General features: G+C 41.5%; 1 protein-coding gene across 12 annotated transcripts in view; it reads right to left on the bottom strand.

The window, feature by feature from the left end:
* The window catches only part of SP140 (SP140 nuclear body protein), a 188,617-nt gene that overhangs the window by 11,054 nt on the left and 162,916 nt on the right, over nucleotides 1-14,647 (bottom strand). For all 12 annotated transcript variants that reach the window (XM_063695265.1, XM_063695264.1, XM_055379691.2 and 9 more), the window contains 5 exons: nucleotides 14,149-14,223; nucleotides 11,596-11,700; nucleotides 9,367-9,509; nucleotides 7,840-7,887; nucleotides 4,698-4,739 (listed from right to left, as the gene is read on the bottom strand). In XM_063695265.1, coding sequence (XP_063551335.1) covers nucleotides 4,698-4,739; nucleotides 7,840-7,887; nucleotides 9,367-9,509; nucleotides 11,596-11,700; nucleotides 14,149-14,223 — 413 coding nt within the window. The remainder of the gene's footprint in view (nucleotides 1-4,697; nucleotides 4,740-7,839; nucleotides 7,888-9,366; nucleotides 9,510-11,595; nucleotides 11,701-14,148; nucleotides 14,224-14,647) is intronic.

The following is a 14,647-nucleotide window of genomic DNA, read 5'->3' as shown; positions in this document are numbered from 1 at the left end:
GTCGGCCTCCCAAAGTGAGTAATTGTTTTATAAATTTGGCAACTCCACAGTTAGGTGCATATATATTTAGGATTGTGCTAGTTTCCTGTTGGACTAGTCCTTTTATCATTATATAAGGTCGCTCTTTGTCTTTTTTAACTGTTGTTGCTTTAAAGTCTGTTTTGTATGATGTAAGAATACCTACTCCTGCTCGCTTTTGGCGTCCATTTGCATGGCATATCTTTTTCTACCCCTTTACCTTAAGTTTATGTGAGTCCTTATGTGTTAGGTGAGTCTCTTGAAGACAGCAGGTGCCTGGTAAATTCCTATCCATTCTGCCATTCTGTATCTTTTAAGTGAAGAATTTAGGTCATTTACATTCAACATTAGTATTGAGATGTGAGGTACTATTCTATTCATCATGCTAGCTGTTGCCTGAATACCTTATTTTTTTCATTGTGTTATTTTTTAATAGGCCCTGTGATATTTATGCTTTAGGGGGTTCTATTTTGGTATATTTTGATGTATTGTTTTAAGATTTAGAACTCCTTTTAGCAGTTCTTGTAGCACTGGCTTGGTAGTGGTAAATTCTCTCAGCATTTGTTTGTCTGAAAAAGACTTTATCTTTCCTTCGTTTATGAAGCTTAGTTTCTTGGATACAAAATTCTTGGCTGATAATTATTTTGTTTAAGGAGGCTAAAGATAGGATCCCAAAGCCTTCTAGCTTGTAGGGTTTCTGCTGAGAAGTCTGCTGTTAATCATTAGATAAGTTTTCCTTTGTAGTTTAGCTGATGTTTTTGCTTCATAGATTCTTTCCTTCATCTTGACTTTAGATAACCTGATGACTCTGCCTGAGTGATTATCTTTTTGTGATGAATTTTCCAGATGTTCTTTGAGCTTCTTGTATTTGGATGTCTAAATCTCTAGAAAGGCCAGCAACATTTTCTTTGATTATTCCCTCGAATATGTCTTCCAAACTTTTAGATTTCTTGCTGAGGAACACAAATTATTCTTAGGTTTGGTCATTTATCATAATCTTAAACTTCGTGGAGGCTTTGTTCATTTTTAAAAAGTTCTTTTTTCTTGTTGGATTGGGTTAATTCCAAAGCCTTGTCTTCGAGTTCTGTAGTTCATTCTTCTACTTGTTCTAGTCTATTGTTGAAACTTTCCAGTATATTCTGTATTTCTCTAAGTATGTCTTTCACTTCCAGAAGTTGTGATTGATTTTTATTTATGATATCTATTTCTATGGAGACTTTTTCATCCATATCCTGTATTATTATTTTAATTCCTTTAAGTTGGTTTACACCTTTATCTGGTGTCTCCTTGAGTAGCTTAATAATTGACCTTCTGAATTCTTTTTCTGGCAATTCAGAGATTTCTTCTTGGTTTGGATCCATTGCTGGTGAGCTAACGTGATCTTTTGGGGGTGTTATAGAACTTTGTTTTGTCATTATCAGAATTGTTTTTCTGGTTCCTTCTCACTTGGGTAGACTATGTTAGAGGAAAGATCTGAAACTCAAGAGCTGCTGTTCAGATTCTCTTGTTCCACAGGGTGATCCCTTAATGTGGTGCTCTCCCCCTTCCCCTAGGGATGGGCTTCCTGAGAGCCAAACTGCTGTGATTGTTATTGCTCTTCTGGGTCTAGCCACCCAGAAGAGCTACTGGGTTCTGGGCTGGTACTGGGGAGTATCTGCAAAGGGTCCTGTGATGTGATCTGTCTTCAGTTCTCCCAGTCATGGGTACCAGCACCTGCACCATTGGAGGTAGCAGGGGAGTGAAGTGGATTCTGTGAGAGTCCTTGATTGTAGTTTTGTTTAGTACACTGGTTTTCTCAAATGTTGGTTATGCTAGCAATGAAATTGTTACAGGGACAGACTCAGGATCTTTGGTTAGCCAGGATGTTACAGGCAGTATAATTAGTTGTTGTTTTCTCCTTCCTGGAGCAAGGTGGTTCTCTTATGAGTGTCTGTAATGACTTGAGTTGGCTGACCTTCAGCGAGGAGGTGGCACTTTCAAGAGACCATCAGCTGCAAGTAATATGAGGGGGATACAAGCTTGACCTAAGTTCACTGGATAAGTATTCGGTTTTCTCAGGTGATGGGTGAGGTCATAGAGCTCCCATGAGCCCATGTCTTTTGTCTTCAGCTACAGGGGCAGGTAGAGAAAGACTATCAGCTGGGGGCAGGGTTAGGTGTGTCTGAGCTCAGATTCTCAGACAGGGCTTGCTGTGGCCACTGTGGGGGATGAGGGGGTGGCTTGCAGGCCAATGGATTTATGTTCCAGAGGGGATTATGGCTGCCTCTGCTGCTTCATACAGTTCACCAGATAAGTGAGGGAAGCCGGCAGTGACAGGCTTCACCCAGCACCCAGGCAGCCAGCAAGGCCAGTCTCACTCCCGCTGTGGTGCCCAACAGCCAACAGAGCCAAATTTATATCTAGGCCTCCTTTGCCTGGAGCTAAGATCTTGCCCCAGGAAGAAGCACCCCCACTGAGAAAGCAAGCAGGGCTTTCAGGTCTCACCCCTCCCTGCCTGCCATGGCTTCTGTGCTTATATCTGTACTTCAGGTTCACACCCCCAGATTCTGACCAGGAAAATTTGTGCTTGGTTAAAATTATTACAAAGTTCAGCTGGAAGCCTCCTTCTCCCCATGGCTCTCCGCAAATTGTACTGGCTGCCCTCCCCAAGGTCTGTGAGATAAAGTCAGAAATGGCTTCCCTGGGGACTGAAATGCCTATAGGGATCCTTGGGGAAGGCACCTCTTCCTGCTGCTTATTCTACTTTTATATTTCACCCAGCTTTCTAAATTCATTTCAGCTCTAGGTTAGGTGAAATCCTTCTCCTGTGATCTGGATTTCCAGGTTCCCCAGTGAGGATATGTGTTCAGAGGTGGACTTTTTCCCTCTCACACTTTGAGGACTCACAGTTTTTTGGCTGTCTCACAGAGTTTGCAGTGGCAAGCCACTTCTTTTAAAGGGTGTGTGACTTCCTTCAGTTTTGCTGGTATATTCCTGCAGTGGTTCTTGGAGCAAAAGTTCACAGTGTGAGTCTCAACACGCTGTTCTGTCCATCTGAGTAGGAGGAGCAAGTTAGTCCTGCCTCCTATCTGCCATTTTGTTCTCCAAACCCATATCTTTTCAAGAAGAGATTTGATTTCTCTGGTTCTTTGGTTGTTGGCCTGGCTGTACATTAGACTCATCTCAGGAGAGTATATAAAATGCTAATGTCCTGAACCCAACACCAGAGATTCTGAATCAATGGGTCAGGGTTGAGGCACAGGCACTGGTATTCTTTAGGTGACAGAATGGGCAATTCTATATATCAGAATTAGTACATATGGGGATCTTAAACAAATCCTAATGTTCAAGTCATACGTAGTCCAGAATGATTAAATTATAATTTCACCAGAAGTGGGATCCAGGAAACAATATTTTTTTAAAGCTCTTCAAGTGATTCCAGGCTGCAGGACAATATGAGATTCAACCTGAGCAAAGTCTGGTTATGGAGGCATGGGGATATTATAAGTCAATGTTGTTACTGGCCTTGGAAAAATTATTAACAGGGGTGACCATACCTTTGCTGGAACTGTTTCCCTCTTCTCCCCACACATATCTGGCTGTGAGCTGTGAAACCTAAACCTCCATGCCTAGTCCATCCAAAATCAGCCACACAAACACTGACTTCCAGGGCTGTTTTAATTATTGAAAAGTCCCTCAGTTGGCCAGACATCAAAATCAGTGTGGAAAAGACCTAAATCTAGTTGGAGGACTGCTTTGGAGGTAAGGTGTGTATAAAACTATTTGAATATCCCTCCTCTGTTAAGTATCATGTGTCAGTGCTATTGCATGATATTCTATGTGAGTGCTGTCTCCCAGAGTTGTGCAAGAAGGTGACCCTGCCTAAAACAGACATCTCACTGCAATGAAAAGAATCAAATCATGATTTCATTTAGAGAAGGGACTCATACATGATTTTGGCAGAACCCAAAGCAGGCAGTCACATAGCAAGCAGAGAATGGATGGGGCCTGTGGCATCAGAAAGTTTGCATAGTACTGAGCACCAGATAAGCAGTTGAGTTAAAATGCCTCAGGATTTGCTAGGTCGTGATGGTTTCAGTCCTAACCAGCTCAGCACCCTAATGGCTTCCCTGAAACCATCCAAACGAGCTCTGTAAAGGACCCCTTGCCTTGTATGTACTCCTTTACAGGGCTAATGACAGGATCAACACCTTGAACATAATAGCTTGGCCTGGTCTGTTCCTTCTCGCTGGTGCTTATGACCATCTTCAGCTCTACCTGCACCTTGGAGTGCATTTTTGGGACTTTCCCTTTCATCCACACCACTTACTTGAAAATGCTGTTATCCTCTCACATTTGTTCCTTCCCCCTAATCAACAGGCCAGCCCTACCCATTACCACTTCAGGCTCTGTCTCAAGAGACCTCAGTGGTCTGGAGCTCAGCCTCCCATACTCATTTTCCAGGGGAAATAAGGACATTGGAAGCTTTCTACTGAAACAGATGGAAAGGGTGCTTTCATAATGAGACATCCAAGGCCCAGGCACATCTACCTGGCTTGGGTGATGCAACTGAATTCACACAGCCACATACTCCAACTGAGACTGAACATGCTTCAGGCAACAGCAGTCATGACACAGAACATATGCATGGAGAAAGGAGTGGAATATTCTGGGGGTCATAGTTCAGAATTTGTACTTACACAAGGGTCAACTGAGTTATTGTTGTGAGACTTCAGTATTCTCTGTTGAAAAAACAGAAAGATTGATTTACAATATTGAATGTGATGTTTCCATCTATCACTTATTTAAATTTAAATAGTATTCTTTGAAGGGATTCAGGAACCAGTTGTTAAAAAATAATTGGGAACAGAGAAGGCCAGTAGGCTAGGGTGGCTCCAGTGGTTTAAGTTTCTAAGTAAGCAAACTGAAACCTGATGTAAACAGTAAAATGAAACTAGAGATTTTACCAGCTAGAATCTGCCATCTACCTCTAATTATCATCTTTCTATGATAACCCATTAAATATAGTTTCTCTGTCTTACTCCTGTGTTGGCCTCACTGTCTGGGCTGCTACAGCAGAGTTCTCTGAACCTCTCCTTGTTCTGAGTGCTGCCCAATTCATGAATTGCTCTTTGCTCAAATAAATGCTATAAATTTTATTTTGTCTAAAGTTTTATTTTTTTAAACAGTCTTCCCTTTACCTCATATCTGATTTTTTGGACCTATATATCTACTGAAAGAATAAAAAGTGTGGAAGTACTACCATTAAGCCCAATGCAAGTCCCATTCCCTGCAGGGAGTCTGGACCTAGTTTGCAGAGGCCAAGTTAGAGAAGCTCGACTTGTCCTCTTACTTCAAGGGGCCCTCAGGCATATTTCCTAAACTTGGCCTTTGTGTCATCCCACCCAGAGAAGCCTCAATAATAGTCAGGCTGAGGACTTATCTCCCGCAGCCTCCTGGGACCACAGGGCTCAGAGTCCTAGAGGCCATGCAAGTGTCCCAGACAAGAAGAACACTGCTTTCTGCAGCTCCCCTAGGGACACAGCCCTGGTGATAAAATGCCTCCAAGGTCCTCTGTGCTGCAGCTCTTTTTCCTGAAACTCTCTCCCTCTCCCTTCTATCCAAATCACAAGAAGATGCCAGGTTGACTGACTTTTAAGAGGTAACCCACTACATTTATTTAGATTGCTTTTGGATATCCATGGCATGACTTGGCATCCTTCCCTTCTGGGATACAGGCAGCCTCAGCTTTTGTCTGTAGCCCAGGGCACAGAGGCCATAAACAAGTGTGATTCGAAGGACAAGCACCTGAGAGATGACCTTGTCACTGAATGCCTCTCCAACTGGTCTAGAATCTCCCACCCCACCCCATTTGTAATTCATCCATGTTGACAATAAATTTAAAACTTTTTTTACTTTTTGAGACAGAGTCTCACTCAGTCACCTAGGCTGGAGTGCTATGATGAAATCACAGCCCAGTACAGCTTTGACCTTTCAGGCTCAAGTGATCTTCCCACTTCAGTCTCCTGAGTAGGTGGGACTACAGGTGTACACCACAATGTCTGGGTAATTTTTTTTTTTTTTGGTAGAGATGGTATCTCACTATGTTGCTCAGGTTGGTCTCAAATTCCTGGGCTCCAATGATCCTCCCATCTCAGCCTCTCAAAATGCTGGCATTATAGGCTCAAGTGACCATGTTTGGCCTGAAATAATTTTTGAGGTCAATCTTCTGTAATGGCCATTGGCATTTAGTGTGTGCTTGATAATTATATGTTGAGCGGGTGAATAAATGAATGTTGATTCACTTAGAAATCACTGGAGGCTCTTAAGCAAACATTAGCATACAACAATTATTCTGGGTGAGTATATCAGATTGTTTTACAATATCTCAGCTGCCACCAAAAGGTCTATGTGGCCCTTGTCATGAGCAGAGATGCTATCATGTGGCACTCATAGTGACACTGAAATTTCCTAAAGCCCAATGGCTCTGCAAGTAAGAGAAGCTCTGAGAGGCACAGAGGACCCATGGAGTTCATAATGGATCCTGGATCTGCCACTTAAGCGACCTTCTGTTCTCCCCCATGAGGAGACACAACATATAGAGGCAACTGCAGCTTGTTGCTGCTAAGTGTTGCACCCCAGAATAGAGGGAGAGTCGGTTAGTCGGAAATTGCCAGCTCGTTTGGGTCATCCAGACTCAGTTACTCTTGGCACCTGGCGAAAGGTAGAGTTGCTGGTCTTTAGTGTAGTCACTGAATAGGTGACATCATAGTTTCCCTTCGGGAAACCCAGTGGATGAAATGTCTCAGTGGCTGAGAATTCAAATCAGCCAGTATATCAGATAATGTAAAGGCCTGGATCTCAGGTTCCCAGTGGAATATGAAGCTTAGTGGCTAGCTATGTGTGAGCTGTTTTAGAAGTCTGTGAATGTCTTGAATGCGTATTTCTACCTGAAGTGCATAAGGATGACATTTTTCTCTTCCCCCTCCTCAGGTTCTCATTCATCCTCAGTCTTGGAAAAACCATCACCTTGTCCTGAATATACACTGCACTTAACCTATTTGTTTGTTGCGTTCTTCAAGAGAGGGAAAAATCACTTTCACAGATAAAAAGCAGGTCTGCACAGTCCCTCTGGTAGAGCCAAAGAGGTGGCATCAACATAAAAGATTTTCCTGGTCAGCCCCTCCTATAAAATATGTTTGCCTCTGGAGATCTTCCTCCTCAGTGGCACCATCGTGGTAACAGGAAATAATTTCACCTTGAGAAGACATTCTGTGTGTCTGTGTGTACATTTTTTTGGAAGGTGAAAGAGAATGTGAAGGATCAGAAAAGAAATATTCTTTTTGTTGCCGATTTCATTAAATGATATATGGTTTCATGTATGTCTCAAATGGATGTGAGCAAATATCTGCTCCATCCTATTTCACTAAAGTTAGAAAATAGTAACTTCAATGAAAAAAATCTGAATTTTGAGTTGAAGATGATCCTCTCACCTTATTATGAAATATTTTTATGTATCCCATGACCATGCTTGACTTTCCAACTTGGACACTCTTAAGACATCTGCATCTATTGCTAAAACACTTCCAGGAGGTATATTCTGATGGCTCCTTATCATCTTCATATGAAACGGTTGAATCCAAAGAGGACCTAGCTTTATATACATTTAGTGTTCAAATTAGCGACTCTGAAGGAATACATGCAAAAAGTATTTTAAGGTGAGTAGTGAAGAAGGTGAAAGCTTAATTATTCCTACCCAATTTCAGACACCATAAAATAAGATTTTGTGCATGTTAAATCAGTTATGTGACATGAAGCTGTATAAAGCTATGTAATAATCACCTTTTTTTTCCTGTAACGTATTCTTGGAGGATCAGGCAGAAATCCATTCTGAAAGACAAAAAGATTCAGGTATATGGTCAGCCTGTGTTTCCGTTTTGTGAGTCTGGCATTTCCAACCTCCTCCCAAATATTTCTACCTGAGTGTTCCACTGCCAGCTCAAATCCAAGGTGTCTAATGAGAAACCATCTCCCTGTCTTCACCTGTGCTTCTTCTAGACTTCAATCAATAGAAGCCAGAAAAGCATCTTCAGGACCATTTTCCCTTCTCTTGTGCTTCTTTCCTAAGTCCTAAGAGGTTTTCCTTCACAATCTCATACCACCTATCACCTCTCTTCCAGCCCCACCAGTGCCACTCCAGCTGGAGTCCTTACACCAGAGCTATCCAAGCAGCACACACATTGCCTGCTACTGGGTATCAGTAATTCTGATCAATCTTGGGCACATGAAGATGGGACAACCTAAAGGAGTCTACGGACAAAAAGCACTCACAAAATAATAAATATAAAACAGTGAATGAAAGGCCTTAGTAGAGGGCTCAGGAGCCCTGGGAAGGCCTGGTCAATGGCCCATGACCAGGTCAATGAACATTCAGGAAGGTGTAACACTTGAACTGAGCATTCTAGATTAAGTATAGGTTTGCTAGGGGGAAAGCCCCGTGGCTGTCTAAAATACTGTTTTAGGGCCAGGCGGGGTGGCTGTTGCCTGTAACCCCAGCATTTTGGGAGGCCAAGGAGGCCTCCCGCTTGACGCCAGGAATTCGAGATCAGCCTGGCCAACGTGGCAAAACCCCATTTCTACTAAAAATACAAAAATTAGCCTGGCATGGTGGTGCACAACCATAGTTCCAGCTACTCGAGAGGCTGAGGCACAAGAATCACTTGAATCTGGGAGGTGGAGGTTGCAGTGAGCCGAGATTGAGCCACTGCACTCCTGCTTGGGCAACAGAGTGAGACTGTCTCCTAAAAATAAATAAATAAAATAAAATATTGTTTTAAATGTCATTTCCAATCCTAGAAGATTTCACTGAATCCTTGTTATCTCAATTACAGGTTTAAACTCCTTAGCCTGGCATTAAAGCCCTCCACAACCTGCCCCAATTGTTAAATTATACCTAATTGCACACAACCTGTGCTATCTAAATCCACAGAGCTACTTTTGCCATGGTTCTGGTTTTCATGGCATTCTGGCTTTTATGCCATTCTTTCTCTGAAGTGTCTTCTTCCACTGCTTGACTGTCAACTCCCTTCTTTCTTTCAGTGCACAAAGCTGTCTGCATGCACCCTAGTCAGAATGACCCTTTCCTCCTCCAAGCTGCTGAGTCTATCCTGACGGAGCCCCTGGTACAACGTCAATGTGTTGCACTGTAGTGTGGTTATGAATGTGGGGTCCCTCTCTCCTGAGTGAGAGGATAAACCCACTGGCATCAAGGCTTTAGCTATAACCTAACAAATATTTGGTGAATAAACAGTCTCCTCATTATTAGGGAACAAGAAGGGACACAAGTCTGGCCCCTTGTCATTGGAATACCTCCATCAGCCATCGTAGGGGCCACCCGCCACAGCGCACACTCAGCCTCCAGTTCTTTGATCTTGCGTGGCCTCCTTTGATTTCAAATTCCGTGGGGGTGAACCATTTTCCATCCTCAGTCTGTATACACTTCACCAAGATTCCTGTAAGACCAGGGTAACTTGATCCTGAGCCCTCTTTGTTCCCAGCGCACAGACTGTGGCCACTCACCACACTGGATCTAGAGCCACCCAATTTGTGATGAAGATCAATAGCAGGAGAGTCTGGCCTTCCCTCTCAGACTACAGAGGCCCCAAATCCAGCCTGAAAATCCCCTCTAAGGATATTTCCTGGTGGGGGTGCACATTTCTTTGACCTTCATCCATGAGGAGAGTGATGGTTATCATCAAGAGCAACCTTTTAAGCATTTCAAAAGCACTTACAGAAGGAAAAGCAAGTGATTCTGAAAGATGAGAGGACTCCAACTTGCTATTCAAATTTGGAAGTAGAGGCCAGGCCTGAGTCTCCAGATGGCTGTGAGGGCAATGTTGGAGGCAGAATCCTCAACTTGGGGCTACGGTCTCAGATGGGTGCCCTGTGGCTCAGGGGGTCACTCCCGCAACATCTGCACTCTCAATTATAACATGTTTTATGCAGTCTAGTGGCATTATTAAACGGAAATTTTCATATCCCTGCAATCACGGGTAGCTGATATTAAAAAACTAATTGTGAAATGTTATCTGATAAAAAATTTAATTTATATGTAAAAGATAGTCACATGCTCACCACCATTAGCCATTAAGGAAACACAAACCAAAACCAAAATGAGATACCATGTCATACCCACTAGGATGACAGTATGACTGTAATAAAAAAAGACAGACAGACGATAACAAAGTTGGTGAGCATGTAGAGAAATTGGAGCCTTCATACATTGCTGGTAGGAATACAGAATAGTGCAGCCACTGTGGAAAACACTTTGGTGATTCCTCAGTAAATTAAAAATAGAATTACCATACGATGTAGTAATTCCTCTCTTGAATATATACCCAAAAGAACTGAAATATGTTCACACAAAACTTGTTACACAAATGTTCAGAACAGCATTATTTATAATAGCTAAAGAGTGAAAATAGTTCCAAATGATGAGTTTATAAACAAAGTGTGGTATATCTATACAATGAAATATATTATTTGTCAATAAAAGAAATGAAATACTAATACATTCATTATGGATGAACTTTGAAAATATCACAATTAGTGAATGAAGGCAGTCAGGAAAGGGCATGTATTATAGGATTCCACTTCTAGAAAGCCTACAATAGGCAAACTTATAGAGCAGAAAATAAATTAGTGGCTGCTTAGGTGGGAATGGGCACTGACTGCTAATTGACATGGGCTTTTTTTTCAGTGGGGAACAAATTGTTCCAAAATTAGAGGATAATGATGGCTGTACAATTCTGTGAATATACAAAAAAAAGTTGATTTGTACACTCTAAGTGGTGAGTTGTATGATATGTGAACTATATCTCAGTAAAGCTGTTTAGAAATAGTCACAATGCAAACATTTCTGTTAATTGACATCCAAAGAGTCATATTAAGATTGGTCTGAGATGATGGCCATTCTAATAGACATTTTTTTGGCAAAGTTTTATAATTTACAGTAAAAACATGTAAATTTACATATTTTACATCAATATGCAAATTAATTCTCACAGCTACACCATGAGGCAGGTTTTTCATTACTGTTCCCTCTCTTGGATGAGAAATTTCAGGTTCAGAAAGATTCCCTTCTCTACTCAGAATGGAACAGTCACTCCTGGTACAGCAAAGGCTGGAACGAACTCAGGCTTTCTGATCCCAAATTCTGTGATCATCTTCCTATACCAAGCACCCTGCCCTGGTGATGGCACTCCAGAAGGGAGGGAGAATATGAAGGTTGAGGTTGAGGGCCTCTTCATTTTTCTGTCTGATTCAAAGTAAAATACATGACATTTTCCATCTGTGAATTGATGTTCCTGCCTTCTCTTTGGTTCTTTGGGCACCCTCTGGACATTCCACGTGCAAGTGAGCATCTAATGGTTGCGATTTCTTAAAGTCTGTAAACGTCATCTTAGAAATCCCTTCCTCCTTCCCTCAAGCCAAACTGGGACCAAACTCCTTGAGTGATGTGTAATTCACATGATAATTCCCCACTACTTGTGATGCCTTCAGATAGGAGCGCAAATTAAAGAAGACCATAAAACCTACCTTGCTGCAATTTCTTCTTATGTAAAATTCCCTTCACCCCACCACAGGTCACTGGAAGCAAAGGAGCCTTAAAATCCACAGTTTCGTCTTTGTGCTTTCTCGAAGCTGAAAGAGAGGATTTCTTCATTCTGTCTCACTTTGCAAAGGCACGTCCCCCCTCCCTACTGAGGAAATTCCTATAAAGACACGAGGGATACTTAGGAAATTCTATTCCAAAAACTTCTAGAGTTTCAAAGTCTTTCTTCCAAGTGGCATTTTTGATACATAGTTACAGAATGTCTACCTCAATTTCACCTTTCAAATTTCATACAAAATAGAATGCTTTAGCAGAGAAATTAGACTTCAGTAAAACTGGTTTAACTCCTAATCTCGTAAGCTCCACTGATTCTTATACGACAATGAAACACAGTTGCTGTCACTGTTCTGACAGAAGCTCTCCAGCTATGCTGTTTTGCTGCAGGTAGGTAGCCTTAGATGACTCCAGAGATCATATTCAGTCTCCCCATTTGAGCATTGACGGGGCAAGCAGGGAGAGGGTAATGATGGGATAACCTAATGGAGATGATGTCTGCCTTCTATTTTTGTTCTCTCCTTTAGTTCATTTCTCTGTCCTGTCTGCTTTCCCCATAGCTAAGAGAAGAGCTCAGGGAGCTCTAGAATAATCTGAAAATTATACGGGGTTGCAGGTGGGGGACTGGAGACCTGATTTCACAGAGAAGGGGGTGAAAGGTCTTCAAAGGAACTCCAGGAGGGTGAGCAGTGAATCCTTCCCTTCCAACCAAAGGTGTAGGGCCAGGCGTGGTGGCTCACACCTGTAATCTCAGCACTTTGGGAGGGCAAGGCAGGTGGATCACTTGACATCAGGAGTTTGAGACCAGCCTGGCCAACATGGCAAAACTCCATCTCTAACAAAAATACAAAAATTAGCCAGGTATGGTGGTGCCCACCTGTAATCCCAGCTACTTGGGAGGCTAAGTCAGGAGAATTGCTTGACCCTGGGAGGTGGAGTCTGCAGTGAGATCACACCATTGCACTCCAGCCTGGGCAACAGAAGTCATGATAAACGGGGGAGCTGTCCTTGGTCCTGAGACAAATTTTTAGAAAGGCAGACTATTAGGACCAGGATGGACTAATAAGAAAGATGGTTGGCCTATCTACAGAATGAAAGAAAATTTTTGCAGTCTATCTATCTGACAAAGGGCTAATATCCAGAATCTACAAGAAACTTACAACAAATTTACAAGAAAAAAACAACCCCATCAAAAAGTGGGCAAAGGATATGAACAGACACTTCTTAAAAAGAAGACATTTATCTGGCCAACAAACATGAATAAAAGCTCATCATCACTGGTCATTAGAGAAATGCAAATCAAAACCACAATGAGATACCATCTCACTCCAGTTAGAATGGCAATCATTAAAAAGTCAGGAAACAACAGATGCTGAAGAAGATGTGGAGAAATAGGTAAGCTTTAACACTGTTGGTTGGAGTGTAAATTAGTTCAACCGTTATAAGACAGTGTGGTGATTCCTCAAGGATCTAGAACCAGAAATACCATTTGACCCAGCAGTCGCATTACTGGATATATACCCAAAGGATTATAAATCAGTCTACTATAAAGACACACACACGTGTGTTTATTGCAGCAGTGTTCACAATAGCAAAGACTAGGAACCAGCCCAAATGTCCATCAGTGATAGACTGGATAAAGAAAACGTGGCACATATACACCATGAAATACTATGAAGCCATAAAAAAGAATGAGTTCATGTCCTTTACAGGGACATGGATGAAGCTGGAAACCATCATTCTGGGCAAACTAACACAGGAACAGAAAACCAAATATCACATGCTCTCACTCATAAGTGGAAGTCAAACAATAAGGACACATGGACACAGGGACGGAACATCACACACCAGGGCCTGTCGGGATTTGGGGGTTAGGGGAAGGATAGCATTAGGGGAAATACCTAATGTAGATGATGGGTTGTAGAACCTGCACATTCTACACGTGTATCTCAGAACTTAAAGAATAAAAAAAGAAAGTAGGAAAGAAAGAAAGATAGTTGGCCTAATTCATGCTCTTGCTTTCCAGATGAGAAAACTGAGACAAAGAAAGTCAAATGATCAGCCTAAGCCCACACAAAGAAAAAGAAAGTCTTAGGACACAGATCTCTAACCACAACTCTGCTTCACCCTTAGTGTGCAACATGTGGCTTTCTGAGTAGTCAGAGGAAGGTCAGTTAAATCACTTATGGGTTATACCCTTTATATGGCAATGAACTATCTCCAGCCTTGAAATTTATCATTTCAGTGAAAGTAGCACTTTAGTGGCCCCTGGGCCCCTGGGGTCTGGTTGTAGATCCATCACCAACTTACTTCCTTCTTTCCTTGACACATTTTGGAAAATGACTAAATAGGATACATTTCTCACTAGTTAGTACAGCTTCATAAAACAATTAAGGAAATGGGTTTATTACTGAAAGTACAGTGTACCGCACAGGAAATTAGATGTTTAGTTATTGAAAGTGCATTCCTGTTTTCTTTTTTACCTCTTGATCGGACTCTTTTCTGTGGAGCTCTGTCACTCTGAGTGAAGCGGGTTCCAGGTTTGCCTCTCTTTCTCCCTGAGAAAGTAGAATAATATAATCACAGCCATTTATGAGCAGCTGTATTACACATATTACAGCTTTTCAAAAATTCCATTTAAATGTAACTTTCCAAAAGCCTGTTTAATGTATAAACAAAAAGATTTAAACCCTAGCCTTTAAGGTATGAAGAATTAGATAGCTAATGTTAGGTTCACTTTATATTTCATTTTCCTATTCTTATGTTAGGAAAAAAACTAATTGAAATCAGTATTTCACGTATATCTCAAGCAAAAGTATAAATGCTTCATTCCATATTTTGAAGGTTCATTTCATATTTCATTCCAAACATATATATTTGAAATATATATGACATATAATACACATTAAACACTTACATATCCATTAATTTATTTAATCTTTGCAAGATCAAAATGATGATTACCATCATTACAGAAACTAA

This window comes from Gorilla gorilla, chromosome 11 (assembly GCF_029281585.2).
Source record: "Gorilla gorilla gorilla isolate KB3781 chromosome 11, NHGRI_mGorGor1-v2.1_pri, whole genome shotgun sequence".
Lineage (NCBI taxonomy): Eukaryota > Metazoa > Chordata > Mammalia > Primates > Hominidae > Gorilla > Gorilla gorilla.
The sequence above is the reverse complement of the archived record's forward strand: the minus strand, read 5'-3'. Positions and strand labels throughout refer to the sequence as shown.